At 35.4% G+C, this 27,854-nt stretch overlaps 1 protein-coding gene across 1 annotated transcript in view; it reads right to left on the reverse strand.

Moving 5' to 3' along the window:
• Positions 1-2,681: 2,681 nt before the first annotated feature.
• Positions 2,682-27,854, reverse strand: part of LOC137238908 (ionotropic receptor 75a-like) — a 35,499-nt gene continuing 10,326 nt past the window's right edge. The window contains exons 2-7 of the mRNA XM_067763937.1: positions 17,362-17,536; positions 13,687-13,858; positions 9,842-9,969; positions 9,520-9,690; positions 8,849-9,450; positions 2,682-3,076 (exon numbers count right to left, since the gene is read on the reverse strand). Of these exons, the coding sequence (XP_067620038.1) occupies positions 2,703-3,076; positions 8,849-9,450; positions 9,520-9,690; positions 9,842-9,969; positions 13,687-13,858; positions 17,362-17,474 (1,560 nt within the window). The 5' untranslated portion in view covers positions 17,475-17,536 and the 3' untranslated portion in view covers positions 2,682-2,702. The remainder of the gene's footprint in view (positions 3,077-8,848; positions 9,451-9,519; positions 9,691-9,841; positions 9,970-13,686; positions 13,859-17,361; positions 17,537-27,854) is intronic.

The following is a 27,854-nucleotide window of genomic DNA, read 5'->3' on the forward strand; positions in this document are numbered from 1 at the left end:
TTCCCCATTCGAAAATCACTCTCAATTCTACCATGTATACACATCTGAAAAAACACACCATAGTCGCCGCAATGCTGAAATATAAAGTAAACGCAGAGCTAAAGGCAAGAAAGCAAGCGCAGCAAGTACAGAACGCAAAACATGTTGTGTCGTCGCAAGTCGCAAGGCGCCGAAGCAATATATTAACTCAGAATACCATACATGTCGCCGCAAAAATGAGCGCACTGTTCAAACGAGTTATTCGGCAGTTACCCACCGACGTGTGCCGTACTTACGGACGTTTGTCGTACGAAGCACGTTTGACCGAACTCTCAAGCCCGTAGGAATCATTGTGTGCGTCTGTGTACATGTACATAACATATTTGTGTGTGTATTGTTTACAGATAAGCACTGTTGCCATTGCCCATTTTGCATGCATGCTTATGGAAACATCAACTTTTTCCAATTTAGTTTTTGATGTTGTAAAAGGCTGGAATTAATATTAAATAAACATGAATATATTACATATTTATAATCTGCACCTTTACATAATTATTTCGAATTATTTTCACATTTTTTCAAATTTTAATTAGGTGTTCTTGCATAAAACTGCAAACGGTAAAAATTAGCGCACCAAAGTTTACTAGGCAACTCTGTCTAGTGAGAGAGCGATCAGCTGACACGTTCTTACGGAAAAATCAAAATTGTTTTGATTTCTACGTTCCGGGCTACGTACGTACGGGCGTTGCACGTCGGTGAGTTTTCGTTTACATTGCACACTCATAAGATAGGTCGTGTCAGCTGACACGTTTTTGGTACGTACGTTCGTGAGTAACTGCCGCATTAACCAAAGTAGCCGAAATGCTTAACATATAAAGCAAACGCAGACGCAACAAAGCAAAAGCCGTAAATATAAAACACAACAAAACCAAAATCGCAAGGCGCCGATGCAATTTATTAACTCTGACTAACATACATGTCGCCGAAGTGTTGAGCTCACTGTTCAAATGAGTTAACTTTGCTGCCAACAGAAGTGCTCTCAATATTCGCCGCAATACAGAGCCAAATATGCACGGCGACGCAACACAGCAACTCGCCGACGTTATGAGCAATAAGCTCAACGATTGATCGCCAAATACACGACACGAACATTTCCGCGAACATTCCCGTTATGACATGTTTCTGCGACATTTTCTGTCGTGTATGGTGGTGTTTGCCAGTTCGCGCAAATGTTCGCCAAAAATCACAATGTTTTAATTTTTGGCGAACATTTGCGCGAACTGTTTGTGCGTGTATGGCGAAATAGCTCATAATCGTAGTAATTTCTGAACGGAACAGACGTGCGCGGAAAAGTAAAATGGACAATAAAAAATTTCTGAGTGAATTTATTGAAATGTATAAATTTTTTTAAGCTTAATTGCCACAGGGAGCAATATTGCTGCAGCACAATTGTTGTCCGTATTCATCGCTGTCTGAAAGAGAACTAATATTCGGCCAAAAGTTCGTATGGTGTATGGCCAAAGCTGCGAACAAGATTGCGGAATGTTCGCGGAAATGTTCGTGTCGTGTATTTGGCGCTTTAGCGACACCAATAATCGATTGCATTGATTCTCATAAGGTTGGTCGAATCAGCTGTTAAAAGGTTACCGATACGGTTACCGATAAAGCACCAATGTCTCCAGCTTAAACCCTTTGGCTCGTAGGACCAAATTATGTTTCCTTTTAAATAATAACACAGTTCGCATAGGTTTCATTTATACGCTTTATTGAAAATTCAGAATCTTGTTGCACAAACATCTCGCTACGCAGTTCACTCAATACTACTCTCATTCGCTTGAACAGAACAACAGCGACATCTGCCTATCACAACTCATGTGTACAAAAATCTTAAGAAACTTGCTTTTGAAGTTTACCAATGATCCACAGCACTTCCGAGGGAATTGATCATAATACGTGGCTAGAAAACTCACTGGATTATGGCTATAGACGGGTAAAGGATTTGTAATCGAAGTGTGACATACAAATCTTTACTAATCGAGAACCGTATCCATACAGGCAGACTGATAAAATTGTTCCTTACCGAGATGAAAGACTTTGAAAAGATTTATAAGCTATGGTCGAAAAAGTTGTCGCCTTGTCGGTCCTGATATCGAGTTGTTTCAATTTGTTTGCAAACAACTTATATATAATTTCTGATTGCTGTTTTTATGTGCAGGTCCCGTTTTCGCTCTTATTTGGAATCCAAATCCATTAATAAAGTTTTGGTTGTAAAGATGGATATTCGTGCTATTAGGGAGCCTTGGGCATTATTGTTTTTGTTTGCTATATTTTATTAAAATAATTTGTTAAAAAGAAACGACTGTGAGCACAAAAAAATCATTTTGTGCTATGCCACTATTATGAATATTTGATGAGAACTAACACTGCATTACCTGCAGTTGCTAATATTCGCCAGATGGCAGCACAAGGGCATGTAAGTTTTTACTGATAGATGATTGATTGATAGAACAGCTGATTTCTGTTGATATTTGATATGAGACTTTTGTATTTTGTTGCGCAAGATGTGCACTGGTCGGCTAGTTTATTATAATAAAATTTAAATGATTGCTTGCAAAAAATGCGTGAATGTATTTAAAAGCAAATGGGCAGTCACCGCTTTGCAATAACTTGAAACTATCATAGTTGGTTGTTGTTGCTTTTTCTCAATATAATAACTTTTTCAACTAAATATTGTGCTGTAACACTAAACCAGCACAAACACGTTTAAATTTTGTGTTATGCATCAACTTATTGCAGATTATTTCAAATACCAAAGCACCCACACTAAACAACATTGATGAGAACAACAACAATAATGCTGGGAGAAAATGTTCCAAGTCTACATCAACTTCACGATGGTCATTTAAACTGCAGTCTATTCGTGGTACTCGCCATCGATTCTCATTATGTTGTAGGAGGCCTGTAGTATGCCATTTTATCACTGCAGACGCTATGTAATCACTAAATGGCGAAAGTTTACCAACAGATATACCAGTAAGGGCTGGTGGAAAGCAGGAGATTTCTTGTAAATCGCAGAACTCGTTTTCGTTGAGTATGTCTGTAATGAAATAAATTTGATATGTAAAAATGTTTGTTCACGGTATGAGGGGAATCTTAGATATAAGCGTAAACGTAACTTTATGGCAGATATATGTAAAAGTAAATGCAAGCATAAAGCAGGGTGTACTGTATGGAGTACTAGATAATGTGTAAGCATAGCCGTAGTGTGTGGCATTGGATTGTGTGGACTGTGTACTAAGAATGAATGTAAACTAATGTGCGAAATCACACAGCAACTCAAAAAAACACGTCGCCTGCACATGAAACTTAGCCTCTGAGCATATACACAATTTTTATGCATGCAATTGTACGGAGATATGCATACATTGCTGTTTTGTTGAAAATAAATGCCTGAGATATAATGGTAAACATGAGCAAATAAGTGATACACAAGTGTTTACAAAAACAAAGCACGTGGTTAGGTATACAGGTTTACGTTGTAATGAGTTTCTATTTATGGTTTTGTTGGTTGTAACTTGTTTCTATATTAATTTGCTAGATTTATCTGAAGTAATACAGTGCAAAGAATAAAAATTATATTAAGAAATAAAAAATAAATACAATGAAATATAAAACTAGCTCAAGATAACAATATAAAATAAAATGGATTAAAATAAAATAAAATACAATAAAATAAAATAAAATAAATCGAATTAAATTAAATTAAATTAAATATAATTAATCTAACGAACTGGTACTCGAAAGCTGTAGCATCATCCAGGATGATCAACTTTAATTCAAATCATCCTTGGTCACATGAAAATTATGATTATTCTATACAAAAACGGATACCCTAACGCACTTATAGAAAAATGGATTACAACAAATATTGATAGAAATGAAAGAAGCAGTAATAATGCAACAACAACCATACAACCCGAAAGATTTACTGGCATAGCATACCTACCAGGTTCAACAGATAACAAAACATTAAGCACATACATACCCAACAACAAAATGAACTTTGCCTCCCGACCACATCGCACACTCAGATCGGTATTTACAAAAATCAAAGACAAAATAAAGAAAGACCAACAACACAACGTAATATATCAAACTAACTGCAATGGTAAAGACGAAGAACATTGCAATAAAGTATACACAGGCACAACGAAGAGAGCTTTGGGAATAAGAATTAGCGAGCACAAAGCAGACGCGAAAAACAAAAAGATGTCCACTGCGTTGGCTCAACACCTGACAAAAAGCGATCATACAGCTGGCTTTGATATCGCGCAAATATTAGACATAGAAAGAAATACGAAGAAAAGACTAACAATAGAAGGACTTCGTATCCAACAACAAATACAATATTCAGTCAACTTCAAAGAAGATATTGACGGAATAAATTGCGCTTACAAATGTGTGATACAAAACAAATGACGAACAACTGGGATAGAGTGTGGATGTTTGATTTTATATGTTAAGTGTTTAAATGTTTTTATAAATGTAAATAAATGGCACCCATTAAAAAATTGTGTAACTATATATTAAGGTATGTAAGTGAAACATTTTAAGTAAAATGTGTTAGTTGTTTTAAATAAAGATAATTACTCCCTGAAGAGGACACAATATCGTGTCGAAACGCGTCGGAGTTAGAAAAGAAAAATTAATTTTTTTGCTTTAAACTCAACCGCCAATATAGCTGTGAATGAGTACAAAACAAATTAAATTAAATTTAATTAAATTAAATTAAATATCTAGTAAAATTAAATGAAATAAAAAAAAAAACGAATAAAACCAAATTGAATTAATAAAATAATATTAAATTAAATTAGGTTGAATAAAATAAAATAAAATTAGAATAAACTAAGTTGGAATAAATTAAACTAAGTTAAATTAAATTTAAATGAACTAAATTAAATTAAAGTAAACTAAATTAAATTAGTGAATTAAGCGGATTAAAATTTTTTTAATTTAATTTAATATAACTTAATTTAAATGAATTAAGCAGGAATGGCCACCGAAATTTTTAATGTATAATTTATTTATTAATTTTGAAATTTTTCCCAAATTATTAAATAAATAAAAAATTGCTAATAAATGTTTTCATACATTTAAAGAAATGGAGGCAATCCCCGATCCCCGATCCCGCTTAATTCATATAAATTAAGTTAGGTTAGGTTAGATGGTAGCTGCCCTGATAAGGATAGCTGACTTGGGCAACACGAAGGTCCGTTGTGATACCACATACACAAAAAATAACGGCGACTTAGATCTAGCTACTTTGAGAATCGTTGGGTAGCAACGATAAAGCTCCGAATGATACCGATCTTGGATACATCCTCGGGAGATCCATGTGAGTCGCGACCGAAATACTTTCGCCTAGTTCTGGCAAAAGCTGCGCAATCAACCATAAAGTGATTTGGTGACTCCACCTCATCATCCTCCATACAGCTGCAGCAGGATGGAGTTTCCAGTATATTGAGACATACCACATGGATACCCATGAGGCTGTGCCCTGTCAAAACCCCAATGACCATTGATAGGTGAGCCTTAGTGAACCCAATTATTTCAGCACTCCTCCTGTAAAATAATTCTATGCAATCGCAAGCGAGGTCAGGCACTCCCAGACCACCCTCGATCGCACTGTAGTTGAGCTCAAGGCTAGAGTGACCGCAGTCAGAAAGCACATAGCCCGTATCACGAAACCTGACCAACACCCTTTCCCTTAATATCTACTGGGTATATGTTCAGCATGACGTTCAGTGCCAAGGTCGGTGTTGTTCTGAGAGCGCCACTGATACCGATCAGCGCCGTCCATTGCACGGACATTAACATTTTGGAGGTGCTCGCCGTGTTCAGTGCTTTCCATCAGTCCAGCACCCCATATAGCAGAATCGGTTTGACCACCATCTCACAAAGCCAGAGTACTACTCCTAGCGAGAGTCCCCATCTCTTTCCGATAGCCCCTCTGCAGCAGTACAAGGCAACGACGGCCTTCCTGGCCCGATCTTCCACATTGGATCTCCAGTACAGTTTCTTGTCCAAAACAATCCCCAAATATTTAACCCTATCAGAAAGTATCAACGGTATCCCCCCAATCGAGGGAGTTCTGAAATCGGGCATCTTATATCTGCTTGTAAAAAGAACCAATTCCGTTTTTTCCGGGTTGACCGCCGATTCAAATGATTCAGCCCACCTAGCCGCAGTATGCAGGTAGCCCTGGAGAACATCGCGCAGGGTGCCCAGAAATTTGCCTCTGACTAGGATGTCATCTGCATAGGCAGGCCCCCAACAACCATTGGCTTCTAGCTCCAAAAGAAGCTCGTTGACTACCACAACCCAGAGCAGAGGAGATAGGACACAACCCTGTGGCATGCCCCTGCACACATTCCTCTTAATTATGACCCCTTCCCACTCCGCTGCGACAATTCATCCGCATAGAAGTTTGCTAATAAATTCAACCAGAGCCGCCTCCACTCCTAAACCTACCAGAGGCTCTTTCGATTGCCCCGGTAAGACATTGTTAAAAGCCCCCTCGATGCCATCATTAAAAAGAGAGAACTGTAGACTCATGACGGGTATTCTGACTAGACACTGCCTTCTGGCGTCACATGCCTTTAAATTAGGCTTGGTCAGTGATAGCATATGTAGGAAGCGCGGGTTGGAGAAGGAAACGATCGAGCACTTTCTGTGCTCGTGCCCTGCACTTGCCAGGCTAAAACTCCAGCTATTAAGAGTGATACAACTGTCAGATCTAGAAGCAGCACGTGGCTTATCCTAACCTAATCCCTCGAAGTCTAGAAAGGCACCCAGAGCATACCCTTTGTGTTCTAGGGACCCCTCTATTTGCTTTACAATCGAATGGAGAGCCGCTTCCGTCGATCTGCCCTTGCAGTACGCATGCTGTGGAGCCGACAACCCCCGAGGTATCCTTTCCCGTAGGTACAGGTCAATCAACCGCTCAAAAGTCTTAAGAAGAAACGACGAGAGACTGATTGGCCTGAAATACATAGGTGATACATGGGAGCTTCTGCCGGCCTTCGGAATAAATTAAGTTAAATTAAATTCGGCTGTGCCGAAGAATTCATACCTTTCATGAATGGGGCTGAACAATAATCTTATCCCGTTCGCAATCTCCAAATAATCGGATGTACAAGATAAGAAATATATGGTGAACAGATGTACATACCTAAACGATTTTTAAGATAAATACAAAATAAAAATGGCAAAAAACCCCCTTATCTGAACGATCGGTTGTATGGGATAGGTATATACTATATACATATAGCTCCGATCAAAGTGATTTTTCCAGGAAATCTTCTATGATATATTAGAATAAATATCACCAAATTTAACGTTTTTATATTGGAAATTAAGGGAGAAATGGCTAAAAATCTTTCTATATGAACTATCGGTTGTATGGGATATATATTATATAAAGCTCCGATCGAAATGATTTTTTCATTAAATCTTCTATGATATATTAGAATAAATATCACCAAGTTTAACGTTTTTGTATTGGAAATTAAGGGAAAAGTTGCTAAAAATCATTCTATCTGAACGATCGGTTGTATGGGATATATACTATAAATAGCTCCGATCGAAGTGATTTTTTCAGGATATCTTCTATGATATAATGGAATATATTTCACCAAGTTTCACGTTTACACTTTCTAAATTGCGGCAGGAATGGCCAAAATCGTCTTATCTGAACGATCGGTTGTATGGGAGAGATATGTTATAGTAGTCCGATCCTACCGGATCCGACAAATGTCTAATATAATACAAAAATACTGCTTGTACCAAATTTCATTGAGAAATCTCAAAATTTGAGGGACTAGTTTGCGTTCAAACAGACAGACGGGCGAACAGACGGACGGACAGACGGACATGTCTATATCACCTAAGTTTGTCGCGCTGATCAATTCGGTATGGTGAGTCCAATTTCTATATTTCTCAACTTTACAAACATCGGACCAAAGTTAATATACCATTGCATGCTCATGAAAGGTATAAAAATGTGTATCATATTTAATAAAGTAAATTTTAATCGATAAGCTGTGCGTTTGTCATCGAAAAGTTTTGCATTTATCATCGAACTATTATCAATATGTTATAAATAGATCTTCAGATTTCTTATCGGTGAGCTATCAAAAATTTAGCGCTCTGTTATTTAAAGTTAGTAATTACTTACAGAAAATTTATCGATATGTTATAACAAGGATACCAATTTGTTTTTGGAACTTTATATATTTTTTATTATCTGCTTGTTATAAAAAATTATCGATCTCGTTATAAAAAACATATAGAGTTGTTATTCACTTTTTTATCGGAGTTTGGCCAATTTGTTATCGTCATATTATAGGTTTATTAACAACAATTTATCTGCTTTTTATGAAAATGACAACTTAAAAGTTTCAATATAAAATCGATGAAAAATGTGTTACACTTCGATAACAAACCGACAAGAAACTAGAAAGAAGATAATGACTACCTCAACGATGATAAATTCCTATCATTTAATAAACCGATAATAAAACAATTACTTATCAGTATCGATTGTTAGCGATAAGAAGCTGACAAAGAAGAGAGAAGGGTCTCAATAAGCCCGAAATAAATTTTTTCTGGTAAAATTTCCACAGTTGTGATATAATAGTTAAGATGAAAAAGGAAACAGCTTCCAGAAATAAACCTGCATGTTTATACAACGAACTGCAAGAGCACTTGGTACTCACACTTTTTTTTTTTTTTGTATGCTTCAAGTCATACCAATTCAGAGCTAGGCATTAATAATTACTATAAGAAGATAATCGCAGCAAGTACTTACCCTTTAATAAAAAATACATCCGATTAGAAGATACATGAAAAGCAAATCCACCCGTTTTTATGCGGCGAGCACCTTCTTCAATTGCTAAAATATGTCTCTCACGATCCTTACAAATTCTGCGGTTGTATATCTCATGTATAATTGGTAAATTTGAGTTTTCGAAAAAACCTTTCATATATGGAATATTTTCCATACCCATCTCCAGGCTACTATTATATAAAGACTCTATATCAGTAATGGTGCGCGGTGGTATCGTCAATAGTGAGCCAACAATACAAGCACCATAAAATTGTTGTAAAAATATGCTGAAGACAGAAAAAAAGAATATAAGCATTCGTGTTGATGTCGCAGCAAATGCATTATTATCTGGGCCTTGCATAACAAATGCTTCGACGATGGATAAAAGTGCATAATCAATACGATATTGAAAGTGCCGATTACTATTTAAAGAGAAACGATTCTCATGACGCAAATGTAAAAGTAATAAAAATGTTGTCAAAACGATAACAGCAACAACTGCGTACCAAACATCATACGCAAATGGCTCAAAGAAAATGTTACGAATGTCATTGTGGCGTGGATGGCGAAATATGAAGAAAATACTGTTTAAATATCATTTGGTGAACCAAAGTTCCCAATTAATTTATAAAAAAATAAGTGTTTTAACTTACTGTTCGATATTAACATATGATGTGGCACGTACTAATTTCACACGATTAGACAGATACTGCATGGGGCACAGTGAAAATTCTATGTCACCAGATAAAATCATTCCCAAAACACCACCCCGGCTACCATTTGGCAAAAACGCATCCCACAATGGGGAGACATATGTAACGAAACTGTAAAAATATTGTGTTATTTAATGGAATAATAAGTAATTGTTGTTATTCATGTATCTGAAATACAACAATAAACTAATTATTGAATAGTAATTGTAATCAACTGTATATAAAATATTACATAACAAAATGAATCAAAAAAGTATATCACCTCATATTTAGCATCGGTTCTAGCAATCGCATCAGTTGATACGTTTTCCTTTGCATCGTATCAAGACTCTTAAAATCCGATGATTTTAAATAATCCAATTTATCAATGTTGTCAGGCTGCTCACGTAACTAAGTGAATCAAAATAAAATAATATAAAATTAACACGCCAATAATGATTCGTAATGCTATATACTTCAAAGATTCATAATTTAGAAATCCGATATGTGTAAAAATGAGGTTGGGAAATATGATCATAGAGAAGTCTTTTGTGACGCAGATATGATATAAAATTTGAGCCTCATGACAAGAGTTTTCAGCAAACAAAGCAAATTGGGAACAGACATTCATAAATTATTTTGGAAACATTTTCTTTAAAATTTTTCTTTGAAAAGTATCGTAACATTTTTTGCTGTTCCCTTTAATATTGGTATGGATGATTTTTTGGCATGGTCGCTTCGCCCAATAATTTCTTAATTACCCCGTTTGATACGTCGAGCTTTTCCAAAAAGGCGTCACAATATGCTTCCACTTTTCAATAACTAGCGTCAAAAATCCTTCCTGAATGGGGCAATCCTAAAAATTACTCCGAAAAATGTCATATAAAAAATAAATTATAAGATTTTTATGCGCATAATAAGAGTCTCGTCGAACTTCTTCATGAGGATCTGGAGTCCGATCCTTATTTGGGAATCTGATCCGACTACTAAATAATGTTTATAATGTGGCTCGTTATATGTCGACCATTGTAAGAAGGAAACATAATACTCTTTTCTGGCTTTTAAATGGGGCCATAATAGGTGTAAGCGCTCCGATTTAGGTCTCTCTTATGACAGCTTTTTGACTCCGAATGTTTGCTGGGATGCAAAATGCAAACCATTATTAGTCAGTTTGGATACACTTGTAAACTTGTATACTATATATGCTCTAGTTCTAAGTGTTTAATATGTTACCCTTTTCCAGACAGTTTTAGGAGAATTAAGGGGTAATTAATTAAAAAATACATTACAATCGAATAACTTGAGGGCGATTTCAGGAGTTTTTCGGTAATTTTTTTATCTGTATTTAATTAGCGAGATATGCTCAGATTGCTTTATACAATTGTTTTTGTTATCGATATTAGAGAAAATTGCAGTGTTACTGAGCTCTTAAGCGCGCCTATAAATATTCCACACAATTAGGATTAAAAAGCATATAAAATTGGTATGCACCTAAATGGCGAATAAAGGAATAGCAACAAAAAGGCAATACTTAGAAACCAATTGCAAAGCGAGCAGCGGGGAATTCATATGGCTGAGTGGTTAAAGTCATCTGCCTTTACAGTATGTATGAATGTTGGAGATTTCGAGTTCAATACTCAGCTCCCGAGAAGCTAGCTTATGAGGAAATGAAATTCAGAAACATGTCCTAGTAACCATCGCCGTTTGTAAAACTTTGCAGTTTTCTCTTATACAAAAAACAAAAACATTATTGTAAAGCAATATGAGCATGTCTCGCTATTAAATGCAGATAGAAACATTGCTACAATAGTTAACAGCGGAAGTACTGCTAATAGAAGCACTACTATTAAAATCCAATGTTACTAAGCTCATAAGCGCGCCTATAAATATTCCACACAATTAGGATTAAAAAGCATATAGAATTAGTATTACCTAATTGGTGAATAAAGGAGTAGCAACAAAAAGGTAATATTTAGAGACCACTTGCAAAGCGAGTAGCTGGCGTTTCGTATACTAGTATAAAGTATGAATGTTGGAGTTTTCGATGTAATTTTTTTAGCAACAGTATCGACTGCTTTCGGATTGGTTTCGGCACTAGCTTATGTTTGTGTAATTTCCATGTTTTTTTCGCACTATTCTAATAAAAGTATAATTGAGCGACTATAATAGCAAATTTAACAGTACTCTTATCTAAGGTACTCTCGTTTTAGAGTCTTGTAAGTACATACAGCAAATAATATCAAGTTCCGTCAATTTTATTTTTCTTCATTTCGGTAATTTAAGAAAAGCTGTCTATATATTTTGGTAACTAAAACTTTTTAAACCAGCCTTTTAGCGCTTTCGAAAAAATTCGAGAATTGAGAAAAAATTTAAGAAAATTTCGATCATTTTATTTAGAGTTTTCGGCCAGTTTTTTGAGCATACAGTTTTGTAGTGCAATCAATTTGAAATAAAAAGTTAAGTTTGAGCTTCAAAAATTAATTAAGTTATTTAAAATAAAAAAAAAAAAAAAAAAAAATTAACTGCCGCTCTGGTCATTTCTTTCATATAAGCAAACATAGAAAATTTTTCTTTTATATGGAAGTTTAAATAAATGACGCAGAGGCAATTGGTACACAGTTTTTGAACAGTAAGTCGTGGTGATGGTCGGATGCGTTTATAAACAGTCCGATTATCGCAGGATTGTGAGTTTTAATCACACTCACGGGAGAAAAGGCTTTGCAGAGATTTACAAGGTATCAGTAAAACATTAGTCAGAACCCTTTTTTTCAGAAAGCCAAAAATCAGAAGTCAAAAAGTCAGAAACAAATATTCAGAGATAGAACTCAAAATTCAGAATTCAAATTTCAGAAGTCAAATTTCAGAAGTCAAAATTTAGGAAGTATCAAACAGCAAAAAAGCATGATATTTTGCGCAAAAGGTGTTATGTCCAATCGAACTAGGGAATATGTATAATATCACCAAATTGGGCGAAGTCCGTACAAATAGTTCTATCGTAAGGTGGCACAACGCCATTAGAAGTGCGTTTGGGACACACCCTAATATATTTAATTTCACAAATAAAAAAAATAAATAAAATAATTAAAAAAAAAAAATTTTTTAGTTAAACGGTTTTATTGAAAACAATACTTGCATGAAGTAATAATAATACTAAATACTAGAAAATAATTACGTAGGTCCTAGATACTAGTTATCACACCCGTCATCGATTTAGAGCGTTGATCAGACAATTAAATAAAAGCGTTGGGCGCGTAAAATTTCTAAAAATGTGAGACGTAGCATAACGTGATTAAGGTTCAGTTGGTCTTACTTATGACTATCAATAGAATTTGACGCATTCAACGCATTTATTTAATTGCCTGATCAACGCACTGTATTGATGAGGAGTGTGATGACTAGTACCTAGGACCTACGTAATTCTTTTCTAGTATTTAGTATTATTATTAATTCATGCAAGTATTGTTTTCAATAAAACCGTTTAACTTAAATATTTTTATTTAATTATTTTATTTTAAGTATTTAGTCTTTACTTAATTGCCTATTAATTACATGGTTTCCATTGAGCACAATTTAAAATTTTAGATTAAAATTCCGATTGTACTTCTTTATATATAATTCCTTCCAAATAAATAAATGTTACTGAATTTTGAGAAAAATTTTATATTTTTTCAGTCGTTTGATTACTTTCTGCATTTTGCCTTCTGCAGTGCGACTTCTGAAATTTGACCTCTGAATTTTGTATTTCTGCAAAAAGGGTACTCACTAATGTTTTCTGAAAAAGTGTGTTTCTGAATTTTCGTTTTCTGAACTAATGTGGGGCACCACAGAAAATAGTGAAAATAGTGTTCCAAAGCAATTGAATTGGCGAGTCCTATTAGCACTCGTCGACTGCAAGGCTCAATTACACAACGGGAAGTTATTTTTTTAACGCACAGTTACTTTTCGCCTCACGAACGTTTACGTTTCTAACAAAACTAACTCTTAGTTAAAAAGATTATTTGGGTTCTGCAAATAAGCCTTAGTGATGCAGTCTATAGTAACGCAGAACCTCCCTATTACAAGTATGTGACCAGCTTAACTTCCAATTCAGTATTATTTTTGTTGTAAAATTATGCTACGCATACGCACCACTATTCCGCCTCGCAGTTGTAAACCTTTGAGATTACGACGTCGGACGATAAAGCTTCGATAAAACCGCTGTTTGAGTTGAACACCTTCAGATGCACTCCAATAGCCCTTTTCTTCAATTTCTAGCACATGTGGGTGTATTTTGTAAATATCAAAGAGTTGAATTTTATTTCTGAAATTATTAAATTTTACTAGTCAAGCATTATAAAATTACTACCACTTTTAATGTGATATTTAGCACCCCGTCATAAGGTAATAAAACCAGACAGGTGAAATCATTAGTATAACAACAAAAATTTGACAGCCCTCATAATCTGGTAATGCATTTTAAAGTAGTAGGGAGGGAAAATTGCTGATACTATTTTGCAGAAATAAGCCAATGTCGATATATCTCCACATTGAAAACAGGGACATGAAAGAAAAAGTAGCGATAGTTAGAGGGAAGCGGGAAAAGTAAAGAGAAAAAGACGAAAAGGGAGACTAACATATAGAATGGACTGGGACAAAGTAGTAAAAAGAGATTAACGGAAAACTTAAGACAAACATAAGAATAAAATTAAGGGCAATAGTGATAGAAAGACTTGGATAAGAGCAAGGGCAGGAGGAGTAAGAGAAAAAGCGCGAAGATTTGCGGAGGAATAAAAGGGATGAGGAAGTTAAATGCGCCGATTAAGGTAGATTATAAGATGCAGAGAGGGTGGAAATAAGAGAAGAAGAAAAGTGTTAGATGGAGGAGAGGCAGGTGGATAGATAGAGAAAGATGGAGCAATATCTATGGGGTTTCATCCTCCGGCTATTTCATGTTTGTTGAAACATTTCCAGGATTAGCCAAAGCTGCCTAAAATAAAGTTCTGAAGTGAAAATAGCTTCCTCCCCCAAAAGTAAAAACAGACCACAGGCATTGTTTTCCTGTACATTACTTTATATTTCAGAAATGAATAAACGCAGTATTTTTTTATAACAGTGAAAAAGTTAATACTGCGATAAGTCAAGAAGCAACATTTAAATTTATGAGAGCGGGTTTTTTTGAGGATTTTTTTCATGCACGAGCGAACTCAAGGAATAAGAGCACCTCACCTAGTAATACACGGCCTTGAAAGTTGCACAATATAATTTTCTTCATTTTTTAGAAAATTATTTCTATAACCAAAGAAACAAAGATCTTTAATTCTTAAGAAAATTTCTTGTCCAGATTTTGGCCTTACGCAGATTACTAGGCCCGTCGTTGTATCTTATTTAGATTATGCGACGATGCCGATACTGATGCTGTTTACACGATAATAGTTTCGTTGCTTACTAATGGCAGTTTCTATTTTAGAGTTGCGTATTCTATTTACACGCGGCAACTCTCTTCATGCAACTATTTCACATTTCGTTCAAATTAATTTCTTAAAATTGTTTTATTTTTCAATGTTTTCTCGGTGCCCGTCCCCTTCCTTCCTCAATTGCTCTTCCGTAAGTAACGAGATCCACAAATATTGCTACAAGATCTAAAAGGTATAATGGAAGACATGATTTGTGTCATACGGAAACACTTGAAAATAAGTTTAGCGTCGTGTGTATAAAACTATTAAACATCCAGATCAACACGATTGACATGCGTCTACCAAAAAAATTTGATTTTCCCATTTTGCAATAGTTGTAAATTTTAATCTTATAACTTATGTTCCTGATGTGTATGTTATGATATCACGTCATATTGCTTTTTCCAAATTTCTTCTTATTTGCCGAGTGTAGCTGCTGCAAAGTTTGCCGTCTGGAATATCCCAATTTATCACATTCGGCATTTCATTAAGCACTTCCTTGTCAGCGTGCCAATGTAGCTTAACGATCATAGGGATTCTTTCTATAATGTTTATCATATAAGTCCACCGAAGTGGTGATGCGTAGCACATAATAGGCTGGCCAAATGCTTGCCATTTTCTAAACGCTCCCAATAAGCAATGTTTTGTATGCGAATAGAATCTAAGTTGATTTCGAACGTCAAAGCGCAGATTCTAGGGTATTTGTTTAAGGAGGAAGGTGTCGATATGCAGAAATTAAACACAGATATGAGAGAAAAAGATCTGATTCTCCTTCACTTGATGGTTTCCCAAGCTTTAGTAGCTGAAGGAGCCTAGCCTGTTTCTTTTTTTAGAATACCAAACGATAGAAATCCAAAACATAAAACGAAATCTTTGATAGGCAAAATTTTTTTCCCAAATAATTAGATAAATTATAAATTAAAAGTTGCTTCAAATAAATGTTTTCATATATTAAAAAAAATGAAGACAATCCCCGCTTAATTCATACAACATCTTTTTACGTTGGTAGTTTGCCATTTAGACCCACGGTTTTGGGGTTGTTGTTGTTATAGTGACAAGGACACTCCCCGAAAGAGGGGAGTGTTATCGATTTTGATGGTTCTTTTCCTGATATAGATTCTGAACGATTCGGTAACAAGCACCATTACGGTGAACAACATTGAATCCTGGGCCACTTGCAAAAAATTATCGAGAATGTGAAAGGCGGAAGATACGGATGATCAAATATGATAAGGAGGAGCTAAAATATGACAAATTCCTTTGCTTATTGATAGAGTCAAAACATCACAGCGAGAAATAATACCGGGCAAGAGAATGGTAGGCAGACAAATGAAATAAGGGATAAACAAGAATTATAAGAAAATAAAAAAATTTTAAGCACTTCCTTTATATAAATGGACAAAAATCAGCAAAAAAAGTGTCCCTATACAAAGACATATTCTTTCTGAACTTTGATTTCTTAATAATGACATAGAAATTGTAAAAACATTTTTGAGAATTAAAAACAAATAGGTGGAGCGTACATTACTTTGATTGGAAAGTTGGCAGAAAAGGAGTCAACTTATCATATTCTATTAATTGCACTCCACTTTTATATTTTTAATTCTCATGAATATTTTTACAATTTCTATGTCAAAATTAAAAAAAAAAAAAAAAAATAAATAAAAAAAAATCAGCATGAATGTGTGTCTGTATAAGGACATTTTTTTCTGATTTTTGTCCAGAAGTGCTTAAAATTGTTTTTTTTTTTCTTTTCTACTTTTTAGTTCTAGGTGGAAGATTTATGCGCTATCTCCGGGACTTTTTTTCTTTTGTTGCTTTGTCAAGGCGTCTGAACTGATCTGTGAAGTTTCACATTTGTAGCTCAATGAAAAGTTACTTAAAAATCGATTGCAAGACTTGTATTGAAAACGCGAACAAACATTCAACCTATCTAATATAAAGGAAAAATAAAAATAAAGGAAACAAAATAAAATTAAAGAATTGGAGAAAATGGGCTCGATTGTTATAAGGGGACGCGGTGCTCAATTTTTAAATGTACAGCAATTGCATGATTTGTTCGAGATTCTGCATTTAAATATCATATATCATTCTTTCTTATTTTAATAACTATCTTATACGTTTTTAAGACATTTTTATACTACATATGTGTTATGTGTTTCCATTAATTCAAACTAATTTTGGTTTGATACATGAATCAAGCATTTTAATGGTTTATAAATCTAGATTGAATATCAATGCAATAATTAACAACCAATGGCATAAATAATTGTTAGCTCCAAGTCCATCTCTCACAGCAATTGGATTCCATAATAACTTTGTTTATGGATTTTATAAAAAAAAATATGTGTATCACAATTTTCAAACTCACCTTCCATCCACACGAACACCCAAAGTGATATCAGCGCTGATATTAAGCGGTAATGGCGTCATCACCTTTCTAGCGTTATTTAATGCTGCTTCCACATTCTGCTCCTTGGACATAATAAACCATGCTTGGGAATTGTTAAAACGCAAAATACCACTTTCTAATAAGCCATGACGCTCTGGTTGAATTAAGTTAACAGCGTCAGTAACACGATTTGCACCAAAAACGTATTCTTGCAATGAAACATCTTCCAGCTCGGTAAAATAGATACCAACGCGTGGTGTACCATAAAAAAAGAGATTTTCAAAATTCGTAAAGTTGTGGTAATTTTTTGCATAACGCACGTCATAAAAATTTATTGTAGCAACATTAAATAATGCTCGTATTGATTTGTGCTCTTCAAAATATTTGCCGTTTTGTTGTTGCAATGGATTTAATGTTTCACCATTGAATGCTAGAATTGCATGTTTGAGATGATTTTTTTCAAGAAACTTGGCAAAACAACGAAATTCGTAAGAGATTTCTGTACTTTCGGCAAAAACAACGTTTTTAGTGTCGAATAGCAATGCGAATATTATGATTATGGGAATTCGAATAGATTGGCGCATGATGACCCCGCAGAGTTCATATGTCGATTAGCAGTGGTTGAGCTGTGTGAGCCAATACTTTATAATGTTTACTCTTTTTCGAATATCGCAGGTGTGTAGCGGAATTTGCTTTTTTGTATATGCGTATAAGTTTTTTTTATATCTAGGGTATAATATGAATAAGTGGCTAAGAAATGAACTGCACAATTGTAAACTATTTATACTAATTACTGTCATTAGCACACTTTATGACTCTATTTGTTTTGACAGTTTCCTTTAATGATCTTAGCCGCATATGAAATCAAATATTGCTGGTAAAATAAATTTTTTATTGCTTATAAATATGCCTTGGCTTTTACTATTTAAATATTCACAGGTGTTTTGAATTATCTGTAATTTCGAGAGGTTCAAAGGTACCGGGTTGAGCGAAATTAATTAGTTTACCATTACTGTCACGAAATAAAAACATATTGTTACGAATATTAGCAACACTAAGGGGTACTGCCATCTCTAAGCCGATGCTAAGCAGTGATTGTATGCACATCCATAAATCAATCATTATGTCTACACATATGTATGTACACGCAGCAGAGAAGCAACGCACAACCACATGCATATATCTGAGATACTCCCGAAAGTATGCAGCTGAGAAATTTGATAGCTGATGGCCAACTAGTAGATTCTGGAAACGGATGCGCCTAGAAGATGCGAACGAGGAAATCAGGGAGTATAAAATGCAAAAACGGTAGAGGCGCAATAAGAAGTTTCGATTAAGCACGCTATCTGCCGGGCAATAGTAGAGTTATTTATTGTGAAGAACTTGAATAAAGGCCATTTTGCATTATTAAATATTGGAGTTATTTATTCAACAGTTTAGTGATTCGAACTTAGCAGAAGGTTGCAAATAAGAGGATTTGCAGTAAATTCGCTTACTTTTTAATAACAAATCTAAAACTTTTGCATTAATTATCAATAACTTTTCAATGCTTTACCGATAACCTTTCGATTAATTATCAATAACTTTTCAATTATTCGTCGATAACTTTTCGATAACAAATCGACCACTTTTCCATAATATATAAATTGCTATTTTTTAGATTAGTTTTAGATAATAAATCGTTTACTTTTTGATAAAAAATCGGTAACTTTTCGATTAATTATTAACACCTTTTCAATGATTAATCGATAACTTTTCGATAAAATATCAATAAATTTTCAAAAATTTATCGATAAATCTTCGATTAATTTTCAATAACTTTTCAATGATTAAGCTATAATTTATTTAATAATTCGGGAAAAATTTAAACAACGTGTCAGCAAGGTTTCTCTTGCAGGGTCAAACCTCAAAGCTTAGGCCTATACCGATTACCAACATTATACCTCTTTGTAAACAAAACCGTATTTATCCTTTTCGCGTTGGCGCTCAACACAACGTAAGATGCGCAAGTAACTATGTATATAACGAAACGCCCGATCCATCAAAGAGCTAATTGCTTGCAGGCACCTTCGACTTATGATAGCTGCAACGTCATCTGTGTGACGCGTAAGTTGGACGGGTCCAACATCGCACCAACTGACCAGTTCATTGATAACCAGCATTGGCATCAAAGGTAACAATACCCCGCTTAAAAGCCAAAAAAAAAAAAAAAAAAAAAAAAAAAAACGTTAATTTGAATTGGTTTTATTCCCTGCTCTAAAAAAGCCTTTTATAAAACTTACACTGCATGGCCTATGTACTCTTAAATAATGTCTGTGACGGATAGCTCACCCTAAGGTCTAATGTTATCAGTTCAGAAAATTCTTACCAAAAGTACGCTGAGTATTTTAAGCATTTGAATCAAGTAGAATAAGTTCTATGTAAAGAGGGAGTTTTTCGGAATATATAAAATAGAATATATATTAAGGAGAAAAGAGCAAGCTGTTAAAGAGTTGCAATAACAACAATCAGACAGCATTGGGTGAACATAGGCATAAAGTAAAAGACCACAAAGAACTTTCAAAACCCAAACACCGCTACAATTCTTCGACAAGCTAATGCCATTCTGCTGGTGTGTTGTTGTCACACTTTGCTGTCGTTGTAGCGTCAGTTGGCAGTTAACTTGCAATCAGGCATGCTTAACCAACGAAACGATATCATTTCGTTACGATAATCAACGTTAATAAACGAAACGAAGTCATTTCGTTTCGTTTATTAACGTTAAGATCGTCAAATTAACGAAATGATTTCGTTTCGTTTTCTGCCATATCAAAACGAAATCAAATCGTTTATGTTGATTATTAATTTCAAACTATGCTGGCAAAGCTGATTGATGGCGGAGTCATTAAAGGTGAAAGCATTATCCAAGCTGATTGCAACTTTTCTCATGAATTTTGACAGTACGAACATTTCTCAGAGTATTTTTGACATTACCACCAACGAATTACACAAACAAATTACATAGAGTTTGTGTGTGTATGTGCGCTCGTTGTTGCCACCTTACGGCTTCACCATGGCTATAGCATTGCCAGCACAATTCAAACATAAAGTATCACGTTTTCGTTAACGTTTTTAACGTTAAAAACGAGATACAATTTATCTTGATAATTTCTTTATCGATAATATTTCGAAGTGTTTCAACGGAAACGGTGGAAATTTTTTGATAAACGATTAGCTTAACGTTAAGGTGCATCCCTGCTTGCAATACCCGCGGGCACACTTAACGTTTGAAATAAAGTGAGTGACAACAATTTAATGCTGGGCAATTAGTGTTACTTTCCATGTATGCAAACATACATACATACATGTATATACACACAAATATTTTCCACGCTACATGTACCAAACAAAGAAGTGCTTGGTTTAATACCATGAGGCAGTATGGTAATATAATATAGAGGTCGTTGGTGTAAGAGAAAACATATAAATATGTACATATGTATGTATGCTTTGCAATTATACCCATATACACAATCTGACATACACATATGCATGTATGCCCGATTCGGCTGATGCGGATGCAAATGCATAGACGACATCTACGACTTTTTCGTTACAATTTGTTATCGTTGTTGTTCCATTGTTGTGATTTCATTCTAGTGGCAGCACTAGTATATATATGGGGTATTCCATCCCATTTCGACCAATTTTGAACCCGACCCCATTAGAATTGGCTGAAAGTTTTTCTTCTTTTTCTAGCTTACGAAAGACGTTTTTCAGAAGTTTTTCAAATTTTTCATCCAACTCAAAAAAAGTAATGAATTTTAAAAAAAAACATCGTTTTTGTGTTCAAAATGCTATAACTTTTTCAAAAATTGACCGCTTGGGATCTCGAAAAACTGAAAAATTACAAAAAAAAAACTTTAAAAATTTTTTTGAAATTTTTCCGAAAAGTACATTTAAAAACAAATTTAAAAAAAAAAGATCCCAAACGCTCAATTTTTGAAAAAGTTATAGCATTTTGAAAACAAAAACGGTGTTTTTTTAAAAATTCATAACTTTTTTTGAGTTGGATGAAAAAATTTGAAAAACTTCTGAAAAACGTCCTTCGTAAGCTAGAAAAAGAAGAAAAACTTTCAGCCAATTCTAAAGGGGTCGGGTTCAAAATTGGTCGAAATGGGATGGAATACCCCATATATATGTATGTTTGAATGCATGTGTTCAATATGTATGTGTGTGTTATCATAGTGCTTTTACTAGCTACATTGTTATTTAGTTTATCGTTAGCATTACAAGCACGCACCGCTATCATCAATGCACTTCGAATCAACCAAATGTACGCTTTACAAAAGTCTGCTTCTTTCTGATCAAAAGTGTAACAACATTAGGGCTAAAGCTTTGTAAGTAACTTAGTTGTATGCAAGGTTTTGCTATGCTACTCTTTATTTTGCTAAATTAATATCACCCGTCACTGGTGGACCTTATAAATTGAGGCTGCTATAGACAATTTTTGCGGCTATCGGAATTTTATCAATAAGGTATGGACGAGCTATCAATTTTTTTGTTATCGAAAAGTCATGGATTTGTTATCGAACAATTAACGATATTTATCTAAAAATTATTGATACAGCTATGGACATGTTATCGAGAAGTTGTCGATTTACTACCGAAAACTCATCAATATGCTATTAAAAAGTGATACATTTTTAATTGAAATGTTATAAATTTGCTATCGGAGTGTTACCTATTTGTTATCAATAACAAAAATTTGCAAACATTAACCGATTTTTTATCTACGGCTACCGGTCAAAAAATTATCAATATCTTATCAAAAAGTTATCGAAATTTATTGGAGTATTAACAATTTGTTATTAGCGCGTTATAAATTTGTTTACGAAAAGTTATGGAGCTGGTATCAAATTTTATCGACTTGCTATTTTATGATCGATTTTATATCGAAATGTTATCGCATTCATGTCGGAAAAATACCATTTATGTAGCGTCGTGCTATTGATTTGTTACCGACCACTCCCCGGTGTGTTATAAAATTATCGATAAATCTTTAATATGAAATCGTCGCTACACAACCGATAACTAGCCGATAACGAACCAGAAAAAGGAATGACTCGGCGATCACTAGCCAATAAAAAACAGAAAACTGGACTATAATAATTTTGTGTTTTGTAGACGTACGCCTGTATTTTATATCTAAAATTCTCAAGCCTTATATATTTTTTTGTTGGGAATCCACATATACACACACTTACGTCTTATGCGTTCTTCACACATCCTCAAACACGATGAGCGATGCGTCATTGCGACATATCACAAAAGCAAAAACTGACAACCAGAATGCCATTTACTATCGTCTCGTATTAAAATTAACAGCAACAACAAAAATGTTAATAACACCACAACACTGTAAATGTTGGCGGAATTTGCTGGCTGTTGCTGCTTTGCTGTTGTAGCTCTTTATTTAAAGGATCACTGCTTTGTTTTTGTTAATTTATTTATGCAGGTTGTTTTGTTGTAATTTACTAGTTTGCGAGACAACCTCAAACATAAAGCTTGCACGCACTCTAATAAGTACATGCGGTGACCATAAGTTCTGCTTTACATGTGCAGACCACTTCTCTGTTCTTTTATGCTTGCAATATATTGATGAGAATTGTTTGTGTACTTTGCCAAATTACTCGATTGGCATATAGTCATTCTTCTTTGAACTAGCTGGCGCCAATTGGTCAAACCAACTTTTCCCTCAAACACGCATAGAGCCACTTCATCTGATGGTCTAATCTTGAAGGGTTACCCTCATTTAATAAAACTAAGTCCATAAACGATACCAAAATCAGTGGAAACAAACGGCCTATTCCAACGAGAGCATGGCGGGGCTCTGGTCGAAACTGTTTGTCGATCGATCTATCGAACATCGAAGAAGTGCGTGCTCCAATTCCACTATTTGTGCAAGTTTATAAAAGTTAATAATGGAAATTTAAAGATGCTATATCTCAGCGAAAAAAAAATATATTTGAGCAAAGAAGAAGACTTGTGCTTAAAGATGCCATCCTTTAATTTTGGTGAAAGAAAATATCTCCAAGGCTACATAACCTCAAATATGGGCAAAAACGATATTTTTTGCACTTTTAGGTTAGGATATCTCGAAAACCATAGAAACAGATGGAGCAATTTTGAGGCCGGATTTCGATTCATCGCATCAAAATCCTTCGAAAATATGTAATCCGGTTTCTGGGTCTGAGATGCTCTCGGCCTGTGTTATTAACAAACACATCATTTCTTTTTCAAATCGAAATCCGCTTGGTGTATACTGATCAGCTGATAACTTCAAACAAAAACACCATCCTGCTGTCAGCTCGTCTATATCTTGACAACGTTAAATCATTCGTTTATCTGGGAGCCAGCACTAAAACACACAAAAATGCCACACAAATTCTAGTTTCGGTTAAGTACGCAATTGAGAACATCAAATCTGTTATCGAAAAATTTCAGAAAAATGTTTTACGAAAGATTTATAGACCTCTACGAGGCAAAGTACCGAAGAAGTCTTTATTATGAGTAGTATGGGTTTCATGCAGAAATAAACGTAGTTAAGCTAGGATATCTTACCTGAATGAAAGTTGTTGGTAGGGCCAAGTGAACATGATATGAATAGCGTACCAAAGAAGTGACTGGTGATATTTGTTAGATGCTCAAATCCATTTCAAAGGCTCATTTCCAGTTATGTTAGTAGGCAAAATTTAGCCAACTGCTGATTAGCCTGTAAAGAACTTATTTTTATGTAAACTTCATAAGCTTGTACAATATTGCAAGTTTATAAAAGTTAACAATGAAAACTTCGTGGCGAAATATGGCCACCGTTACTAAATACACTGCGTTTTGCTTATGTTTAAACATATCTAAACATATCTAATTACACGGTTCAAAAAAAGACTCGGTTCCATACAAGAAATATGTCCCGAACAAAACCCGGTTATAGTAAGCTGCTAAGCTAATGTGAGAAGGCGACAACCTGGCTAGGCCGCTCTGACATAATCGGTTTAAGGGCTAGCCGGGGGAGATTTCATCGGCAGCGTCTGTACACCTCTAGGTGCGGCTGCAAGCGGGCGTCTGTCTTGGAGCAAGCGGCTCGCTATATAAACGTGCCAAGTAATATTTTCACCCCCGCTGAGCGGGTTGTGCGCTGGGCTTGGGACCCGCCACGTAAAACCATACTCCAATGAAATATAACAACAAGCCTCGGATTACAAGTCACTTATCGTACCCGTCCTGCTATATGGGGCAGAAGCATGGACCATGACAACAGCAGATGAAGCGGCTTTGGGAGTGTTCGAGAGAAAAGTTCTTCGAAAGATTTATGGACCTCTACGCGTTGGCGATGGCGAGTACCGAAGAAGATTTAATGATGAGCTGTACGAGCTATACGCAGACATCAACATAGTCCAGCGAATTAAAACGCAGCGGCTACGCTGGCTAGGCCATGTTATGCGAATGAAAGATGATGCTCCGGCCAAGAAAGTGTTTCTATCGGAACCCGCCTATGGAAGCAGAGGTAGAGGGCGGCCCCCACTCCGTTGGAAGGACCAGGTGGAAAACGATTTAAACTCCCTTGGTGTGACCAATTGGCGCCGGTTGGCGGAGCGAAGGAGCGACTGGCGCGCCTTGTTGGACGGCCATAACCGTTTAGATGGTTAAGCGCCAATTAAGTAAGTAAGTAAGTAAGTAAGCTGCTCCGAAAAAAACCGCTTTTAAAAACATCAGCGAATCCGATACATCAGCATTTTCTAAAGAGGTACCCAAGTACACAAAAATAACTTGGTTAAAAGAAAGTAGTCCGATCTGGAAAAGCATTCTGTCCTAAGAAGTTTCCAGATCATAAAAAATGGAAAAATTACTCGGTTCAGAAAGACTAACCGGTTTTTAGATTCTTATATAAATATGTATGTCAATGTAATATGATTTAAGCTTCACTTTTCTGATATACATCCCGGATCAAAAATAGAACCCAGTATATCAAAAGTATCTGGTACTTAGAATTTTTATCTAATTTAACTCATTAAAATCATGGAGTTGGTAACTCCCATGTACCAGCTACTTTGCAAAATATGGGCGGACTAGTGCATGCCCGACGATTAGAATTTAAGCGTTTTTGCTCAGTGTGGAATCAGCCTTCTTAGCATGGTATTGTAACGAATTTACTATAAATCCTCTTATTTGCAAACTTATGCTACGTTCGAATCACTAAACTGCTGAATAAATAACGCCAATATTTAATAATGCTAAATGGCCTTCATTCAAGTACTTCAAAATAACACTGATACTTCAAAACCAATAGCTTGCTTAAATGAAACTGATTGTCGCGCCTCCACTGTTGCTGCCTTTTTATACTCTGTGATTTCTCGTTCGCATCTTCTAGGCGCTTCCATTCCCAGAAACTACTAGTTTGCCATCAGCTATAAAATTACTACGTTTTTAGCTTCTCATATGCGCGTGCATGTGTGAACACAATTATAATTGCATACTTTTGGGAGCATCTCAGATAAGATATCTGCATGTGTTTGTATGTGTGAGCGACACTTGCGCAACCATTGCATGCTTCTCCGCTGCGTGTATATACATATGTGTAGACATAATGATTGAATTATTGATGTGCATGCAAGTCACTGCTTAGCATCGGCATAGAGATGATAGTATCCCTTAGTGCTGCTAATATTGGTTACAGTATATAAGATCAAATCAAGAGTTTTGTGCGAAAGATTGAAGCTCATTGTGAATCGGCTGATTGCACCTTATCAACGCGGCCTCGGACCTAGTAAATCTATCATCGACCAGATTTTCATTATGCGCCAAGTTTCGGAATAAACCCACCTTCGAAAGCAAGAAAAGAAGCTGTCGCTTTAGCTGAATTTGGTTTCCCTGCGAAACTTACATTAAATGACGTTGAGCAACGCCATAATATAAGGCAGAATTGGGAAAAACCTCTCCGAGCTGTCTGTAAATAAACGCTTCCGAAAGGATATTGAAGGAAAATATATAACATAAAACAATATTCTATAAAAGCCGACAATAACTGGAGTAAAGTAAAGTCCTTTCCCTACAAACGAAAATCGCTCTTTCAAGTCACTTATCGTATGCGTCCTGATATGTGGTGCAGAAGCTTGAACACTAACAACATCTGATGGGGCGGCTATGGGATTGTTCTAGAGAAAAGTTCTTCGAAAGCTTAATGGACTCTATTCGTCGACGATGGCGAGTACCGAAGATGATTTAATGAACAAAGTTAAGCGTATCAACACACTTAGGCTAAGCTGGGTAGGCCATGTTATGCGAATGAAAGATTATGCTCCGGCTATGAAGATATTTTTATCGGAACACGCCTACTGAAATAGAAAAAGGGGACGGCCTACACTCCGCTAGAAATAACACGTAAAAACGGTTTAAATTCCCATATTGCTACAATTGGCGCCATTTATCCCAACGCAAAAGCGACTGGGGCGAATTGTTGTACGGCCAAAACCGTTTAAAAGTTTAAGGACCATTTAAGTAAGTAGGTGAGTAACATAAAGCAAAAACGGGATTTTTGAACACGTTTTTTGAGTTAACAAGACAGAGAAAGCAACGCCGCTGACGAATTGCTTTTTGTTTATTAGCTCTTGCATTTACTTTAGTGAGGTAGTTTTAATATACTCATGCGCTCGCCTTCTTTGCACTGTACATACGAGAATATATATGTAATCCGCGAACGCAGTCAGCCGACAACAAGCACTCTGAGAACAAAGGCAATAAAAACAGTTACCATAAAGCCTTTGGCGGCATGAAATAAAGCAATGCAATGGCATTAAGGCATTTACTTTGATATTAGTTTTACGTTTATGTGTGTGTGTTAAATTATTAATTTGTGTTTATTCCTGGGTTTATTCCTCGCAGTTTACATATTTAAGTATAAGTTGTTGTGTATTTATTTTATGTACGAATACACTAAAGTAAATACAGAACTAAAATATCGCTTCGGTCTTTTATGCAATATTGTGCAAGCTTATGAAGTTTACATAAAAATAAGTTCTTTACAGGCTAATCAGCAGTTGGCTAAATCTTACCTACTAACATAACTGGCAATAAGCCCTTTAAATGGATTTGAGCATCTAACAAATAGCACCAGCCACTTCTTCGGTACGCTATTCATATCATGTTCATTTGGCCCTACCAACAACTTTCATTCAGGTAACATATCCTAGCTTGACTATGTTCGGCATGAAGCCCATACTACTCATAATAAAGACTTCTTCGGTACTTTGCCTCGTAGAGGTCTATTAATCTTTCGTAAAACATTTTTCTGAAATTTTTCGATAACAGATTTGATGTTCTCAATTGCGTACTTAACCGAAACAAGAATTTGTGTGGCATTTTTGTGTGTTTTAGTGCTGGCTCCCAGATAAACGAATGATTTAGCGTTGTCAAGATATAGACGGGCTGACAGC

The sequence above is a fragment of the Eurosta solidaginis genome, chromosome 1, assembly GCF_040869045.1.
Source record: "Eurosta solidaginis isolate ZX-2024a chromosome 1, ASM4086904v1, whole genome shotgun sequence".
Lineage (NCBI taxonomy): Eukaryota > Metazoa > Arthropoda > Insecta > Diptera > Tephritidae > Eurosta > Eurosta solidaginis.